The following is an 18993-nucleotide window of genomic DNA, read 5'->3' as shown; positions in this document are numbered from 1 at the left end:
AATGATGAATATTGGTGGTACATATTATTATCAAGTTCAGTCAAATAAATTCTTTTTCTAAAAGTCAAATAAATATAATGATGATTGATAAAGTTGAAGCCCACAATTTTCAGCTTTGGCAGGTAAGAAAGTTTCCAATAAAATAGCACACGGTGTAGTTGATTAAATATGTAAATTATGATTAGGCAACAACTCAATAATAAAAATATTAAAAATTATTATACGACTGTTTATATCTTTAACGTTTAATTTTTTTGAAAAGGTGGTGGGTTACCGGTTGGTAAGCGATCAAAGGATGATGTAGGTTCTCAAGATTATTTTAGAGCAAGACCGATGCCATCTTATGCTCTGACTGTTAGTGCTGGCGATTCGACTGGTGCTTATGAGATACCTTTGTTCTCTTTCTATAAGAAGAGGCATCCTGGAGAGTGTTGGAGTAAGATTGGAGGGTGTTTCCGTCGTGGGTCTTGGAAGCACCATTTTAAGTAGGGGTGTATTCGGTTCGGTTAGGTTCGGTTTTTTATCAAAAATTAAACCGAATCGAAATAAACGGTTTTTCAATATTTAAACCGAAACCGAATAGTTAAAAAACCGAAAAAACTAAAACCGGTTTTATCGGTTCGGTTCGGTTTTTTTAACGGTTCGGGTTTTACGGTTCGGTTCGGTTTTTCGGTTTTTCATTAAAAAATCACTAGAAACTATAATTTTTTTTTTTACAAAAATTGCCTATTCGGTTCAATATGGAACAAATGGGTTCCATATGGAAAACCCGAACCGAACCGAATCAAAAAAAATGAAGCCTTTAAATCGAACCGTTTAAAGCCAAATCGAACCGAACCGAACCGTTTTACTCAATTCGTGTCGATTTTCCGATTTTCTCAGTTTCGTTGCTCAACCCTAATTTCAAGGATTGTCACTTGAGAGTATTTCTAGGGAGCACCATTTCGAGATCGCTATGTGGGGGCTGAGTATTTGGTAAAGTGTCCGGAGGATTTTCTGAATCTGAAACAAAATGATATGTCTGTGACCGAGTACGAGATAGGATTCCTGAGATGGTTCAAGTATGCTCCGGGATTGATTTTGAATGAGAAGAAAAAATTGTGATTTGTTCCTGAAACCACAGTTTTTGAAAATATGAAACCAAAGACGAATAGTATAAAAACCACGGTTTTCGGTTCGGTTTGAATTTATGGTTTTTTATTGTTCACTATTTTCGAACTCAACCTCTAAGAAAAACAAATTTAAAACTTTAATCAAGTGCAACTATATAAATTTAAATTTATAAAAAAATATTATTAGTTTTAATATTTTATTTATTTAACTTTATCTTATAATAAATTCAAAATGAATGTTTTTGAGTACTTATTTTCTTTTATTTTTTTAATTCGATTTAATTCGATTCAAATGATTTTCATATGAAAAAACTAAAATTAAACCGAATTAGATATTTATTTTTAAAAGCAAACCAAAATTAAACGCAAATTAAAAAAACGAACCAAACCAAATAGTTCAATTTGAATTAAATTTTTTCTTTTTTCGGTTTCATTGCTCAGCCTTATCTTTGTGTATGGAAAGAAATTATCGTTCAAAGACTTTCTCATTAAAACTAAATGTACGACTCGAGTTAATCTAAATTAATCAAGACGAAATTTTAAAACATGATATACAAGAAGAAAAGAAGGTAAACTACACCGGAGACCACAAAACTATGGCTAAAAGTCAATGTGACCACTGAACTATTTATTGTCTCAATCAGACCACCAAACTATTTAATTGATTCAATCAAACCACCTGCAGTTAATTTTTAACAGAGTTGGTGATGTGTTCATTAATAAAATTGACATACTTATATATTTGGTCTTTAATATTTACATATTCTATCAATTTTAGGGTTTTATTGGACAACGGGAAGTTTCGAATTTCAAGATTTGTTCGAAATATTTAATAACTTGATTTATAATAACGAGGTTCATTTTTTATTTGTTACTTTATGTGCCTCTTTATTATTTGCCGGCGCAGTTGCTAAATCTGCGCAATTTCCTCTTCATGTATGGTTACCTGATGCCATGGATCCGATCGCAACTTCGAATATGGAATTCAAAGGGATCAAATAGGAAATGATACTCTGAATCATAGAACTATAATGAAATATACACGTGTCATGTTCTAATTGGATAGTTAAATTTATTTAATTGAATTAAAATAGTGACTAAAATGATAGAATATGTAAATATTGAGGACCAAATATATAATTATGACAATCTTATTAATGGACACATCACCAACTCTATTAAAAATTAACAGCAGGTAATTTAATTGAATCAATTAAATAGTTTGATGGTCTGATTGAGACAATAAATAGTTCAGTTATCGTCAATGACAGGACTTTCCACAAGAAATACAAGTACAACAGATTAAGACTTTGGGCACCACACATTTTCATACATAACTCACTGTGTCACCATTGCAAATGGCAAAACCCCTGCCTCAAATTCAACTCATTTGAATGGACTATGGTCAATATTGGTGTCTTAATTACACCCTCATGCTATAATTAATGCAATAATCTTCAAATCAACAAACAATGAAATTCGGATACCATATTAAAAGGTATATATACGAGACAGATCCTTATATAGTCTTTTTTTTAAAAAAAAAATTATATAGATTTAAGATCGTTAAATGAGCAAAAACAAATGGATGAGATTAAAAGTAAAAAAATGTGAAGATATTTATTGAAAAAAACAATAAGTCAATCTTAATCATCTATTTTCACTCATCTAACGGTCTTAAATATGTGTAAAATTAAAAAGTTTTACAATGTGTAAGTAGATCATAACCATATATATATATATATATACATATTATATATAGATAGATAGAAACTGTTAATTTTATTAAAAATAAAAGATTTCTAAAATTATAATGAAAGTTTATAATTATAACTGTAACTTAAATTGGATATTTTTTTCCCAAAATTAGTAATAAGATAAAAAATCGTTTAAGATCGTATAAGGATCACATAAAAAATATTAAAAAAACTAACCAATATCATACCTATTTGTATACATATGATTTGGCCTAAAAATATAGAACTCAAATTTTGTCCAAATCTAATTATATTTATAAAGAACTCGTCAAATTATTTTAGTGGTCAAATATAATGATGTTCTTCTTAGAGATTTTGGGTTCGGACAGTCTTATATACAAGGTGTGTGTTATCAATTGGTTAAGAAAGTTCTGAATAGATACTACCTTATAATCACCTTAAACTCTTTAAAATTTATATTTATAAATAAATAATTTAAATTTATTGTTATTTAAAAATATTTTTTATGACAATAGAAAACTTTGATTTATTGGTTAAGAAGTTTGCTTAGTTTTTCAAATCAAACTTGGAAATTTTGAATGGTTTAGTTGGGAACTTGGGGAACCTTCGTTAATCTTTCTTCTGCTCTGTTGGTCAAATTTGGAAGATGTTCCCAGTAAAAGTAAATAATTATTTAGTTTTCATTTTATTTTTCTATTACTAAATTTATCATATTCACAGTTAAAAAATATATTTTTTATTTAAAACAATAAATTTATTGATTAACAACGATGTCTAATTCATACATCAATTAAATTAAATCGATCAATGAAGTGAATATTGATAATTAATTCAAAATTGTATTCATTAATAAAATGTTAATATAATAAATTAATAATAATTAATTTGATATATTTTCACACCTAAAGTTGTTTGGTATATTTTAATTAATTTGTATAATTTTATAAAATAAAATAAAAAAACAACACATGCATGTGATAAATGAATCCGTAGTTATTATTATTATTATTAAATTATTATTTTTTATCAAAATTAGGATTATAATAAATCCAATGACTACTTGGTCAGACAAGCATTGGAATTGGATATAGTTGGCACTTGGTTAGACTTTCATTCTTGAGGGGCTGGCATTGTGCAATTATAAAGTTTAATAATAATTAATGATTGATTAATTAATGATTAGCATTAGTATAATGTATATTGAACCCGAACCAACAAATCGAATTAGATTTCGTTTCAACTCTTGAGTTCGAACAATTGTATATGTAGGGTGTGTATCAAATTAGAAGTGTTTAATTTAGTTAAAATCAACATTTTGTTAAGTACATGTACCATATTGAAAGATTCACTAAAGATCATGAGTCATTTGTGAATTGTCTCTTTTATTTATAAAAAAAAAAGATTTGGGACAGCCAGTAGTAGAGAGGCACATAGCCGGATTTAAATCTGATTTGGATCGGATAAAAACCGATCCGATTTTTTCATCAAGTCAAAAAACTGATTTATAAAAAAATCGGTTTGGAGGGCCGGATGATGTAACCGGTTTCGGTTTGAAAAAACCAGTTTTTAATCATGTAAAAAATCTGGTCATCCAATTTTTTAAACCCCATACTAGATTTTTTTCCAGATAAAAAATCAGTTTTTTATCCGTTTTTTTCAAACCGGTTTTTAATCCGGTAAAAAATCTGATCGTCTAATTTTTTCTCAAACCGATTATACTATCCGATTAAAATATTCGATCCGATTAAAAAAATCTGTTTTTTCCAAATTCAATTTAAGATATTTTTTTACGTAAAATCGAATATTCGATTTTTTTTTTTTTTGTAGATCTCTAGTCAGTAGTGCGGGCAACTTGACGAAATAAATGGTAATTAATAAATCCAAATTGCTCCAAGTCAATCCAAAGCAAAGGAGCAGTGACGGCTAAGGAGGGCCATCCAAAGTGGGCCGTGCGTGGCGGAGGAGACGACAAGAATGGGACCCACGCGCCGCCCACTTGTGCCACTTGCCCCCAATGAAGTTTTAAATAAAACTTTCTTCTGTTTCCTCTATGACATCACTATTTAAACCAAACATTTCATTTAATAAGCACGATTACCTGGAATAATTATTATTTATTTTTTAAGATCTCGAATTTAAATAGATTATCAACATAGTGATGAAATATTTATTATTTAAATAATTAAAATATTTTAAATAAATATTATTTTATAATATTTCAAACAATTAAAGAATATTTTAATTATAATAATTATTTTATTAAAAAATTATTACAAATAAAATGATAAAATAATATTTTAATTATCATTTGCTCAAGAAAACGACAAGCCTTTGCTCCCACTTGGACAAATTTTATTTTTTAAAAAATCATATTCTAATTAGGGTAAAGTACATTTTAGTATCTAATTATTACTTTTATTCTGTTTTGGTCACTTAATTATTATTTTTTAAATCATACCTAAAGTTATATTTTAATTTCATTTTGGTCACTCGCATAGACAAACACATGATTTTATGTTAGGGAACAGGCTTGAACTTATACAATTTTAAGGAGAAAAACTTAAACTTATAAAATTCTATGGGGCGAAAATATATTTTCAATAAAAAGTACATAAAAATTAAAATATATGTTAATTTTAAATTTTTAGGGGGCGATCACCCCCACCCGCCCCTGCCTAGGTCCATACATGGCCACCCGCCGTTAAAAAATTAACATAACTGTTAACGTGATATTATTTTAAAAAATTCAATGATGATGTGATATTAATTTTATAGTTACATGCTAGTATCACTGTTAAACTTTTAACAGATGACTAAATGAAACCAAAACGCAATGCTATATATAATTTTGAAATGAAAATAATTGAATGATCAAAATAAAATAAAAATGATAATTGAAATACTAAACGTATAGTTTACCTATTAATATACTATCCATTTATCCCTAAATTAGATAACAACATATCATTTAAAATATTTACTAATCATTTTTTATAATAAATAAGAGATAATGTTGAAATTAACCTTCAATATTTATTTAATTAGTTATTTTAGCCCTTATTGTGTTTTCTTAAAGTGTATTAACCCTTAATGTTTTAGTTTTTGATTAAGATGATCTATACTGGAAGAAAATCGTTAGTTGACTAATAGTCAGCGGATGTTGTTCATGTGTTATTTTTATATGTGTTAAATTATTGACATTTCACATGTCATGTCGTCTAAAGTTATGAGACATCATGTGTTACATCGTCTTAAGTGATGATGTGAGATCTTGGGGCAGACATAAAATTTTATGTTAGAGGAACAAATTTATAAAATTTCAGGAGACGAAAATATATTATCAATAAAAATATAAAATAAAAACCTGAATTATATGATAATTTCAAATTTTAAGAGGACAACTGCCCCATCCAGTCCCCTTTGCTCTATCCTTAGTGACACCTCACCTAAGATTAAGTGTGTTCAAAAACAACGAATTTGATTGACCCAACCCATAGACCTGCAAACCTAAACTTAAACTTAAAAATATCGGGTAATTTTCTAAAATAAATTGCTCGGTCGGGTCGGGTACCTGACCTGTGATTTTTTCTTTTCGGGTAATTGGGTCGGGTTTGGACTGAATTTTTTTTGTAACCGAGTACTTGACCCGATCCAGTAGTTTTAATATATATATATATATATAGTTTAAATTATATTTTAATTTTAGATTCCTTGAAATTTTTACTTTAAAATTAAATTTAAATCTTTAAATTTTCTTAGATTTGTATTATGTTCTTTTATGTTTTAGATTTTTAATGAAGTATTTATTAATTTTTCAAAATAAGATTAGGAAAAAAATCACTATAAATATCAATATTTTATTTTAAAAATAAACTTTAATTATATATATATATATATATATATATTCTTATTAAAAATTAACTTCAAATCATTAATTTTTGTACGGGGATTATATATTATAAATTATAAAATTTTCTTCTTTTTTATTTAAATTTAAAATAAAAAATATGAACATTGTATCCGCATCCTGAACATGTGGATACTCAAATTTAACGGATCGATAAATAAACTACTTAATATTTCGAGTACAAAAAATACGAGCACCAAAATTTAAATATCCTTACCTAAAATTATGACATGACATTTGACGTGTCAATTATTAAACACATATAAATATCATAATAATAAAATCTATTAATAGTTAATCAACTAATAATTTTTATTTAACCATATAAAATGATACGAAATATAAGAAAATCACAAATAAGAACCAAACCGTTATTCCACGCTCCAAGGGATGAGAGTGGGATTGGCTTCCACCACCTTTCACTTCTGCAAAACATATTAAATTTTTTTTCCTGGTTCAACTAGTTGTACCTTGTTCATATTATTTAAACCTTTAGGCTGTAAAATGATTGAGCTTTTTTAGACTTTGTCCCCTCTTCGCCCCTTGTTTCTTTCCCTTTTCGTTGCAGACCAATCGATCTCCTCCTCGTCGTCTTCTTCATCTTTGTTTTTAATTTCTTTCAATAAACAAAACTCCTTTTATCCTTAACATTATCTATTCCAACGCCATTTTTAATTCTTTTTTTTACTGTTGATTTGATTCCCTTGGATGCTCGCATGGCCGGTCTCGATTTAGGCACAGCTTCTCGCTACGTTCCACACCAGCTTCAAAGACCGGACCTTCATAACAATCACCAGCCCGTATCGTAACTCGGGAGAGTGCAAACACGCTCCGAGCTCACATTCTGGAAGTTTCGAGCGGCTGCGATGTTTTCGACTGCGTTGCGAGCTACGCTCGGAGAAGGCAGAGAGGGATATGTATACTGAGTGGGAGTGGTACGGTGACCAACGTGAGCATTAGGCAACCGGCTGCGGCCGGAGCTGTTGTTACTCTTCATGGAAGATTCGAGATATTATCGCTTTCGGGTTCGTTTTTGCCGCCGCCGGCGCCTCCGGGAGCCACCAGTTTGGCGATCTTTTTGGCTGGAGGACAAGGGCAAGTTGTAGGTGGAAGCGTGGTTGGGGAACTGATGGCGGCGGGACCGGTTATGCTCATAGCGTCGTCATTTACGAATGTGGCCTATGAGAGACTCCCTTTGGAAGATGATGATATGCAAGGCGGCGGTGACGGAGATGACGGTGAAAATAACATGTTTTCTGGTGCCGGAGCCGGTCCGGGTGGGTTGCCTTTCTTCAATTTGCCACTCCCTATGCCATCTAATGTCCAATTACCCATTGAAGCATGGCAAGGAAACTAGTTGGTACTTAGGCCAATGCTTTATTTTAGGTTTTTTTTTTCTCTTTTAATTTCTTCTTTGCTTTTCGGATTTTCAAAACTCTCTCTCTATAAGAATGGTTTGATTAAGAATGAAATAATATTTGTCTAATATCCTAATTTGAAAGAAATTTGAAATTTTGTATTAATTTCAAAAGTATAACAAAATATAAAGATTTGACGCTTTAAGATTACATAATGAGAGGATGAAATAAAAGATAATGATTTTAAAATTTTAATTTTTAAGAAAATATGACGTGAAAAATAAATATGATGTGTACTTATTTAATTGGTTAAAGATTATAGATAAAGAGTCTAATACATCTCATTAGACATTCCATGATTTTTTAAGATAAATAACAATCAAAATCTTTATTCAAAGATTTTACTTGCATCCCATCTTGAAGAAAGGAATTGTTTAGAGTTGGGATAAATTTCAGGGTCCATATGAACTGCAACATCTTCCATCCTTTGGGTATGAAATAACCTGCAAAATAAATTTCAAGCTACTCTTTTAAATCTTGCGACATTGGTGTGACCATGGCAATAGCAGAGGAGGATGTTCCTATTGTTAAAAAAGATGGAGCAAAACTACAGAGAGGTGATACGGCTGTTCCAAGTCAGCTGAAGGAGAATATCTCAAGCAATTCGAATCAAGATTTATTGGCAGGCCTGAAGGATCAGGCTAGTCGGTCACAATGAAACTATTAAGCTGGAATGTCCGGGGTTTGGGGCAACCTCGTCGTCTATGTTTAGCTTGGCGTGACTCTTGTACGGTGGCATTGAGATCTTTCTCGCGCTCACGTATAGATGTTATAGTGACAGATCTGTCGAATGGTGATGTTTGGCATTGCACGGGCTTTTATGGTGCTCCGGAAGAACCCAGACGCAGAGAATCATGGAATTTGCTTCGTCATTTAAATGATTCCCCAAATCTATGAAGCACGGGGTCGACACCTTTACCCCTTTTCAAGTACCTGATAGAGGACGGCAGGAGAATGATTGGGGTATGTACCGGAGACGTGCCACGGTGGCGGGATACGGTTGAATGGATTCGGGGACTTTCGAGACTTACTTGGGGACGTTTCGAGGATGGCATGTGACTATCACATGCGTTCCCAGGCGGCCGATTTGACCCAACGGTGGCGGATGAAAGCTAAAGCTTTCGGGTTTAATATCAACACAGCCCTACGTCAACGGTGAGGGTTGGGGTCACAACGTGGAGGCTTTTGGAAGATGACCGGCGACTTACTTACCCTAGATCAGTAAGGACGGAGGCGACGAGAGGAGATGAGGACGAGCAGAGTTCATGAATCTACAAAGGAAGAAGGAAAATAAACAGGGGAGGCGCTAGTGAATTGTTAAAATAAAGCCATGGTGGATTTGTGGATTATAATAAAACTGGCATATTCGTAGAGCTAGTACTCAAATATTCTAAAGTTTATGAAATAGGTTTCATTCTTTACAATAATTACAATTTAGTCACGAAAATAATATAGGTATTTAGGCTAAAATTCCAAAATCTTAGGGTTTCAAATTTTCTATGAAGTATTAACTTTATGAATTTATTTTCTAATATTGTGATTTACTTATGGATTTTAGTTTCTAATTTTCTGTGAAGTATTATTTTATTTATGATTTTTTGTCTATTTATAATTTAAAATTTTTTATATGACGTACTCTTTCCGTCGTCGTACCCTGTAAATTTAGGAATTATCATTTTCTGTCCCCATCCCCGTATCTGTTTCAATGCTACATGGCCCCAATTCTTCCGTGGCTAGTTATCGAAGATTTCAACAAAATTCTTTATTTTTATGAGGAGGGAGGATTGGTGCGCAACAAACGACAAATGGATTAATTTCATTATGCTTTGGTGGACTGCAGATTGGTCGATGCTGGTTTCAAAGGACCTTGATATACCTGGGAGAGAGGTCGAAGTGCGAACAACGTAGTTCGAGAAAGGCTAGATAGAGGTGTTGTTAATTCAGTCTGGAATTATCGTTTTCCGTATTATTGTATCTCTCATTTGCAACATTCTTTTTCGGATCATTGTCCACTGCTGCTAGAGTTGGATAGCGGTCAAAAAGTACATAGACGCTGGCACTTTAAATTTGAGGCTGCATGGCTTTTGGATGACTCTTGTGAGGGAGAGGCTCGAAGAATATGGGAGGAGGCGATCATCACAGTCCCTGAGAGGCTGAACCAGGTAAGCCACGGCTTTGATAGATGGATCAAGAGGATATGTGTAATAAAAAAATTGACAAAAGGAATTACGCAAAAAGCTTGGGACCCTTCATAGAGAAGAAGACGGAATCGTATTCAGCATCTTAAAACTGATGCTAAAAATGTTATAGAAGAGGAATTGTGCACGAAGGAAGTCGCACGTGGATATTTTATAAATTTATTCACTTCTGGTTCGTCCGGGGTCGACCAGTGAATATTAGATGGGGTAGCACCAAAAATAACACCCCAGATGAACTCGTCCTTGCTAAAATAATTTACGAGGTAGGAAATGAATCGATCTGTGAAGTCTTTGAGCCCTTTGAGAGCTTAAGGAGAAGATGGATTGGGTGCATTCTTTTATCAGCAATTCTGATATGTACTGGGCACTGATGTTGCAGATTACTATATTAGACTTACGCAGGGACCCTTTGATTTTGGCGAGATTAATCGAACACACATCGTGTTAATTCCTAAAGTGGATCAACTGATTAGTCTAAGTTAGTTCCGCCCAATACGCTTGTGCAATGTAATTTACAAGATAGTCTGCAAGATGATTGTGCTCCGTTTCCAGGAAGTGCTTGATGTTTGTGTGGATGAGACGCAAACTGCATTCATAAAGGGTAGGTTGATTATTGATAATATAATTACTGCCTATGAATTGTTACATTCCTTTGTCGAAAGAGGGAGGGCCGAAAAGGATATTTTGCTTATGATAGAGTGGAATGGTACTTCGTATGGGAGATTACGTCTCGATTGGGATTTTTCGCCGCTCTAGATTGATCTTATTAACATGTGTGTGAGCTCTGTTTCTTACTCGGTCATTGTAAATGGATTGGAGGGTTCGGGTTTTTTTTTCTTTCCAGGGGTCTTCATCAGGGTGATCCATTAAGCCCATACTTATTTCTGTTGGTAGAGCACAAAACTCTTAATCTTGGGGTCGTGGGATCGAGTCCCACGGTGGTCAATTCATAATTCGGAGGTCTCCCACGGAAGCTGCTCTCAACTTGATGTTGGGGGCAGCCTACTATCATAACTCCCCCTTACCTCATTACATATGAGAATAAGATTCAGCTAATTATTTATTTCTATTGTGTGGAGGGTCGATCCACTGAAAAATATTAGAATCTCTGATGTGATTTATGTTGATTTCGTTCAGGAAGCTATAACAAAACAAAAATAAAGAAAAGGGGTAGTAGGCAAATTTAATATGAAGTAAACAAAGTAAAATAAAATAAATAATTGAATAAAATAATGAATTAAAATAAAACAGTAAATAATTTGGAAAAAATTATGATGAGAGAAATTGCCTCGAGCTAGCTTTGTTTCGATTTCATCGATCATAGAAATGTATTTTTGATCTGAGATTCATGTCGGTTACAGTCTATAAGGCCCAACACATTGTAACTTGTTTTTTTCTCGTGTAACTGTTATTTCCAAGTCTATCTTTAAAAGAAGATTTTTGAGTGGATTAATCACATCTATTGCCGTTAAAACATTCATATTAAAATTTGGAAAGGCCCAACTCAGATATTATGTCGTCGAAAATCAATTTCAATCTCGTTTTCCCTTAGTCAAACCTATTTTTTAAAACTCTTATTACTTCTCAAACCTGCATTTTGGTTCGTTAATATCTTGTTCGACATAAAATTCTCATATCCTCCATTCAGTCATGACCTTCCCACACATATATTTGAAACTTAGTAACATCTCCAACTTACACAGAAATATAACAACAATTAAAACACCTAAAATTCAAAAGGAAGCACGTGAATTGCTGACGAAAAGAGAAGAAATGAGGTGAAAATTTATTTTATTCCTCTTTACCTCCTACAAATGAACTCTTCTTGTTTGTTCAAACAGATAAAGTTTACATTTTTATTCAATTCTTTAAAACAATCAGTCACCGCCCCAAGCCACCATGACCGGGAGTTTGAGGGTAATAAATCCGATAACTCGGAGGAAGCGTGACGCCCAAAGTAGCACAAAACCTTTTAACTCGGTTACCGAACTCAGGAGTGAATCTTCCATGATTGAACATCCAATTCTTGCACTTGTAGTCCAGGCCCCGAATCGCTTCGCAGCACTCGAACCCCATATTTATCTTGTTTTTAAACAAGGACGCATAAAGATGAAGCGCGCAGCCATCGGCCTTGTTGATTTCAGCCCAACACACACTCGGGTCCGGCAAGTATCTCTCTTCCCATCCCACAACCGAGAAAACAGGGGTGATGGCTATGGCGAATGACATTGCCATGAAGACCAAAAGGTGCTGTTGGAAAGAACCCATTGCAGAAGAACAAGAACTGGTTGGTTTCTTTGGAATGGATTTGATGAATTTATATGACTTCTTAAATGTTCAAAAGAGCTGCTTTTGGTAATGGTGGTATGTTACGAAGTTCGTCAGTAAATGAGTTTACGGTAAGGTAAAAGAAGTTTCGTATTGATTGAAGTTTTCATCTTTAGGGTTAATTCATCAAGCGTCCTCAAACTTTTCAATTAAATTCATAAAGTATTAATATCGTATGAATGAAGTCTTTCCATCAACTTACCTATTAGATATAAAGTTAGCTTAAGTTTGCGAATGGAGCAAACTGGGTTGGGAGGGTATTCCTTGTCTCTGCAGTACCCGATTTGAATTAATCGGTCAATAGATCAGATACCAATGATTAATTAAAAAAATGCTCTTAATTTTTATCGGTATAGTCGTTCTTTTATCATGTCGAATTCAAAATGACTGTTAAGATGACAAAAAAGTGATGGATACAGTGATGATATTTTAGGGACTCGACTAGAATGTTTTAAAGTTCATAACCAAATTAAAATTCAAGCCATAGTTTTGACAGTTCGGGGCAATTAACCCAAGAGAGTGTTGGTCATTCAAATGCCATTAATAAAGTAACCAATGTAAGTTGTTGTCTTGCACAATTATTCCATGGAAAGAAATTCTATGTGTAAATTGAACTAGAGTCACCCAACTATATGTAAGGTTTTTTTTTTGTAACTCAAATATAAAAGTTTCTCCTTTTTTTTTCATCTAATTAATCGATTTTTCCCTGGGCTGAAAATGGGCGTTTGCTACTCAAAAGTTGAACAACTCTAAAGCCCGAGTGGACTCAGGCCAGTACTGGGCTATATTTCTTTTGACAACACAACTAATTGGAAGTACAAATTTTTGTTTCCTTGGGGTTTTCAGCGAGTTCTCTGATCTGTTGAAGAAAATGGCAACAGGAGGAAGAGGAGGCCGAGCTGTTACGGGCACAAATAGCAGAGAAGGAACAGCAAAATCAACAGTGACTGAACAGATTTCACAGGCCGTACAATCCACCTCTAATCTCATCCATCTCATGCAACAGTCGTCTCCTTCTCGGGTACTAGCATAACTTATCAAAGATAACATTTTCATTCTGTTTCTGTTTGTGAATTTTAAGAGCTCCATCAAATTATCTTCTTCCCAATGACACGAGCGCACAAAAGAAGAAAAAAAATGAAACTTTTGGTTTTGGTTTCATGGCTTGAGTTGTGAGCTTAGGGATGACTCTTAGTTGTGGATGAAACATGAAGGTTCTTATTTTTGGGTTGGGTTTTGTTAGATTGATGCTGTAAGAATTATGACTTTGATGTGTTGTGTTTGCACTTTGCAAACAAAATCTGATCTTGATTTGTTAGTTGTTTATATATATATATGTTGCAAACTCGGTTAAGAACTCTTGAAACGCTTGCTTAAATGTGATTGTTGATGTGCCCGTGCCGCTTGATTTTGTCTTTCGACTTTGTTTATTTAGTAATATGTTTGATTACTTTGTATCTACAGACACAATTGTTGAAGCTTCCCAAAAATCTTTTGGCCAAAACTCCTACAATAAAAAATACAGGGCAGGTGTGCGGTTCCTCCATATAGGAGTAAAGAGATATAGGTGTATACATAATATCAATTGCAAAACTTGAAATTTGATATCGATCTTCCCTGTTTTCGTCAAATGCAGATGTTAGAGCTGATGCCTAGGGCTATTTCATCACTTGATGCCCATATTGACAATGGATTACAAAGGTTGAAATAATGTGCATCAATACTATTTAAAGTTACTCCAGTTTAGTGCGGTATATATGTTATAGAGCACCATTAACTTAGCCATATTACATATAAGGAGGTTGTTTATGTTGTGTTGCAGTTGGAGATTACAGTCCCCCGGAATTGATCACATTTATAAAAGTTCTGTAGTTTAATTTAGAAATAACAAACTTTCTGAAAAATGTATAGGAGATGTTTCACAAAACAGTATTTAAATCCTAATTATTTAAGTAGACATTTGTTAATGCCACTCAATGAAGAAGCCACTTAATTTGGTAAATAGATCCATATATCTCAATCAACTATACCGTAAGTTCATTCTAGTTTTCACATTTTGCAGTGTTCCACATCTGAAAACGGTAATTCAGTTACTTGAAAATATGGAAAGCTGCCAGCTGAGTTCTCTGTCTCAAGCACAAGGGGTATAGCCTCTCTCTGTCTCTTGCATTTTGCAGTTGTCGTTTGAACGTATATAGCTTAGTAATTGCTTGTAATTGCTCGAGGTTGGTTCACCACCCTAATCTGCTTTAAAAACTGCGAGTTTTCAGTTTCTTTTCTCTCTTGAATCCAATTTTTCCCAGGAATCTCAGCAGGCAAATCAACAGCCCGAGGTTGGTTCACCACCCTAAGTTCATTGGCATACTATTTTCTCGGCCATTAGTTTCTTTAATCATCGTCAAACCTTGTTGTTCATAGCTGAGAAAGATTCTATCTGTAACTTCTCTCAACCAAGTTAGAGCAGTGTACAATTATTCTGGAGAACATGTTCTTTGTACATCAAATGTCATAATATTTCTCATTTTGCTGTCTGTATACATTGAATATGATAGAAAATAGTTCCTGTATCTGTTCTGGTTTTTCTCCCAAAGATGGCAAACAAATTTCTTCTACAGGTTTTATTGATGGCTGCATAAACAAGCGATGATACTCTCTCGTTCTTGTTTTCAATCTTGGCTTTGTTAAATAAAGTATGCTTCAGTTTCTTAATTTTTATATAAGAAAATGTAACTCATAAACAAAGGCCTGCTCATTATGGCACAACAATAACTGCTTCCTATTAGGAAAAAGAGCCTCAAGCAGAGCCATCAAGACGTTTGTTTTCTTGATAACTCTTTGAATCTTAAGGTTGATTACCTGGTTTACACTAAAGCTCGAAGTCTCCATTTTCATCAAAGAAAATCTCTGGATGGACAGCAGCTGTGCTGACATTGAGAGCCCTTTGCAACTTCCGATGGTCCAAGACTTCAACTTCGACTAAAAACATTGAACTGACTGGTCGATGATCCGAAAGTCTTATTTCTGCCCGTTGGTAGCAAAGTTGTTTGATGCCTATTCCTGACCAGAGTATACGATCACACCTACCAAGGTAAGAGTACACAGAACTTTATGAGCTATCAGTTAACACATTGCCAAGTATATGGGTTTTGAGAAACATTTTTCTGAAACTTGAATATTAGGTTTTCGTGCTAAGTTGCCGTACTGGCTTGCGAATGTTGGACACCGGTATCTGTCCAACACAAGGATGTTCTGTGTTCACTTTTTCTAAGCTTTTTCATGTATGTGGAGGGTTCTTGGAGTGTTACATCTCCATACCCATGTTCAGATATATGTCAGTTGACAGGGATACCTTGAGAAACTTGTACTTACCATGCCGGAGATCTCTTCTTCTCCCCTTCCTTAGGGATCACACTGACATATCTATCGGAATGTATTTCATACTTGTAGGTAGGAGGAAAATCTGTGACCCCTTCTTTCCATCCATCGAAAACGTGCCCACCGCACAGTTTTTTATGAAGCTGTGGCACAGAACCAAAGCTTTTAACTTCATTTGTTATCACAAGTCGAGTCCAGTAACTAGGTTATTGTGTGATACTGACCTGATCATTGTTGAGTAGTTCTTCCCATCGCTTTTGAGCGACAAGCTTTCTCACCTTAGCATCCGACATGTTGAGATGATAGTTCAGATCCCCAAACCAAAATACCTGACTGTTTACAGAGGCCAACATCAACATACATTCATGGTTCAGGTTGAATATATTGATCATATAATGATAAGAAAATTGGTTGACATTTTACTTACTCGTGAGATGGGATTGTTTGCGATTGATCTGTATTGACGACAGTTGAGAAACGGGTTCGTCGTATAATTTCGTACACATCAGAGTTGCGTCTTTGTTCAGCTCCATCTTTATGACCAGATGTCAAATGCGAACACACAAAGCACAGCCTGGATTGGAAAAGATTCATGCTAACAGAAACAGATCCCTACAAAAGCAAGTCCACAAGGCATTCACTGATAATGAAGCCAACTTTAGATTGCAAGAGATCATAATACAGAGGCATAACTTTCAAGATGGATAATACATAGGCATAGCTTTCAAGATGGATAATACATAGGCATAGCTTTCAAGATGGTGGAACCGAGCGGCTGTTTAACGGGTACCGAAGACATCCGAAAAGCATAATCCATTGCTAGAACAGCGGGAAAGTGATTACCTTGTTTCCCAGGTAACCCATAAGACCAATACCAACAGGAGAGACTTTCAAATTGCCAACATGTTTCCTCAGCCTCTTTCGCACCCACAGATATGTAGATTCCAACCATCTGCTTGCTCACTATTCGCACGTACTTCGACCTTGACATCGCCCTATCATTATCATCTTCCTCTACTGCTGCTTCCACGAAACTATCATCAGATATTGCAGAGAAAACCCGAACTTGTTGGTTTTCATTTTCAGGCCACACTATCCCGGTTTCATACTCAAAGCCATATGTTCTCTTCTGCTGTAAATTTTGGCGAACTTCATTTGCAGTCTCCAAATACTCCAATGGCAGACCAGGTGTCTCATCGGTGGATACATTTGCAACTGAACAAGGAGGTGGGGCACTATAGCATCTATGCTTGCTTTCAGGCTCCAAAGCTCGGTTCAGAGTTCTTCGAATGATTGCCTCCCAGTTAGGAATCGGCCTGTTATCCTTGGCTCCCAGTACATTTCCGGCATTCAAAGGGACTACCTCCTGGAAACTGCGGGTATAATATTAGTGTCAGATATAGATATGTTTTATACACGGGTATAAGATCAGACAGGGAAAGGAAGTACCAACCCGATAACGTAAATATCTGCCGGCTCTTCCATGCAAAGCCAGTCATCGATCTGAAGATCATCACAAGGAAGTCTTCCAGCAACATTCCAAGTGCCTATTGTCACCCTTTAGGCAACCATAATATGTTTCAAATAAGAAATTTAGAAACAGCTACACCTTAGAAGGCTTACACATTTTAAGCATAAGCATATTGCAGGCAAACCTCACATCCTTTGTGTTCATGCACTGTACGTGCAGAGTTTCCGACTTTCCCCTCCGGTGTCTTAACCATTGACCCATAAACGGCGAATCTGAAGGATGAAACATCGAAACCAGAGAAAGAAAAAACACCAACTTAAACTAACCACAGATGAAGAAAGTAAATATTACCTGAAATTTGGCTGCTGCAGTCTTGGTTTTGCAACGGGCTATGGTTCTGCTCCTCATCACCATTCAATCTTGAATCTTTAACAGAGAAAGCTAGTGGAAATTGCAGAAAAAGGCAAAGAGTGTAAGGAAACATGTGCTGTTGAATATGATATGATAATGTGTTTTATAAATACCATCATCTTCACTTTCGGTTTCGGTTTCGACCTCATCTTCGCTAAAATCGTACACCTTTGGCTTTATGTTCAACCATTTCTTCATCACGATGGATGGCCAAAAGGCCTGAAATTCGAAAACAAATTGAACAAGTTCATTATTAAAGCATTGCAGTTTAGATAAAAGCAAAATAGCAAACAGAGCTTGCCTCGGAACGCTTTCCACTCCTAGTCTTCATAGTCTCTGGTAGCAAAATATGGGAAAAATAAGGCTTTAACAAACTGGAAAGTTTTGTTCTAAGACAGTCGCAAACACTGATGTGGACAAGAAACTGTAAGTGTCACAAAAGAATAACGACAAAGCACAAAGAAAAATGGTTTATGAAATATATATATACACACACATTTTAGCTGTGGTATAACATGCTAATGTGTATCATATAAAGGAAAGCTTTTGATTATGCAAGAAAATATATAATATTAGATATTTTACTATTTAACTGTTAACCTAATGGGACCACTACGCACTATGTGTGAAGGGAACTTTTCGATAATACCATGCCGAAAATAAGAAGAATAATTAAACAGGAAAGAAAGGGCAGAGAGAATAATCTTGTAATTTCTTCATTTTATTTTATTCTTAATTTATTTCACATTGTGATGAGAAAATACATGATATGATACAATAATATGCTAATTACATGAATAAATGTGTGAGGAATTATGCTTAAGGGTCTCAGAGTTAAGTGATTCCATTACTGCTGGAAAACATGTTAAGCCAGCTCAACTTCTAATCAAATGGTAATTAAATGATAAATTCTAACTTTTAATTTGTTAATTTATTATCAGATCTTTCTGTAAAAGTATCTATTCTTCTGTTTTTCTAATAATATAAACTTTAAACTTTAGCATCTTCAAAACCCCGAGTTATAAATGTCAAAATTCAAACCACGAACAAACAAA

At 34.2% G+C, this 18993-nt stretch overlaps 3 protein-coding genes across 5 annotated transcripts; 2 read left to right on the top strand and 1 right to left on the bottom strand.

Moving 5' to 3' along the window:
- Positions 1 to 4: 4 nt before the first annotated feature.
- Positions 5 to 8154, top strand: LOC120213619 (AT-hook motif nuclear-localized protein 23-like). Its single transcript, XM_039211710.1, has 4 exons — positions 5 to 17; positions 114 to 122; positions 263 to 436; positions 7535 to 8154. Exons 1-4 carry the CDS (start codon positions 5 to 7, stop codon positions 8092 to 8094), a joined length of 756 nt encoding a protein of 251 aa, XP_039067641.1. The 3' UTR covers positions 8095 to 8154.
- A 5347-nt stretch (positions 8155 to 13501) lies between these two features.
- LOC120213750 (tobamovirus multiplication protein 2B) lies at positions 13502 to 15715 on the top strand. Of its 3 annotated transcripts, XR_005524808.1 has the most exons (6): positions 13502 to 13702; positions 14146 to 14211; positions 14318 to 14382; positions 14744 to 14825; positions 14985 to 15097; positions 15151 to 15263. XR_005524808.1 is itself a non-coding variant. In XM_039211807.1 (5 exons), the coding sequence occupies exons 1-5, from the start codon at positions 13553 to 13555 to the stop codon at positions 15607 to 15609; spliced, it is 384 nt and encodes a 127-aa protein (XP_039067738.1). In that variant the 5' UTR covers positions 13502 to 13552; the 3' UTR covers positions 15610 to 15715. The 3 variants fall into 3 exon arrangements, 2 of the variants coding, with proteins under 2 accessions (XP_039067738.1, XP_039067737.1); XM_039211807.1 differs by lacking the exons at positions 14985 to 15097; positions 15151 to 15263 and adding an exon at positions 15589 to 15715; XM_039211806.1 differs by having other exon boundaries at positions 14985 to 15263.
- On the bottom strand, positions 15311 to 18364 carry LOC120213749 (type I inositol polyphosphate 5-phosphatase 2-like). Its single transcript, XM_039211805.1, is given in 11 exon segments — positions 15311 to 15761; positions 16051 to 16199; positions 16281 to 16389; positions 16484 to 16668; positions 16900 to 16987; positions 16989 to 17429; positions 17510 to 17614; positions 17712 to 17799; positions 17879 to 17968; positions 18052 to 18157; positions 18240 to 18364. Coding segments are annotated over 11 exon segments (1605 nt in total). The 5' UTR covers positions 18270 to 18364; the 3' UTR covers positions 15311 to 15547.
- Positions 18365 to 18993: the final 629 nt, after the last annotated feature.

This window comes from Hibiscus syriacus, unplaced genomic scaffold (genome assembly GCF_006381635.1).
Source record: "Hibiscus syriacus cultivar Baekdansim isolate YM2019G1 unplaced genomic scaffold, ASM638163v2 tig00110044_pilon, whole genome shotgun sequence".
Classification (NCBI taxonomy): domain Eukaryota; kingdom Viridiplantae; phylum Streptophyta; class Magnoliopsida; order Malvales; family Malvaceae; genus Hibiscus; species Hibiscus syriacus.
This window is presented reverse-complemented; position numbering and strand designations above follow the sequence as displayed.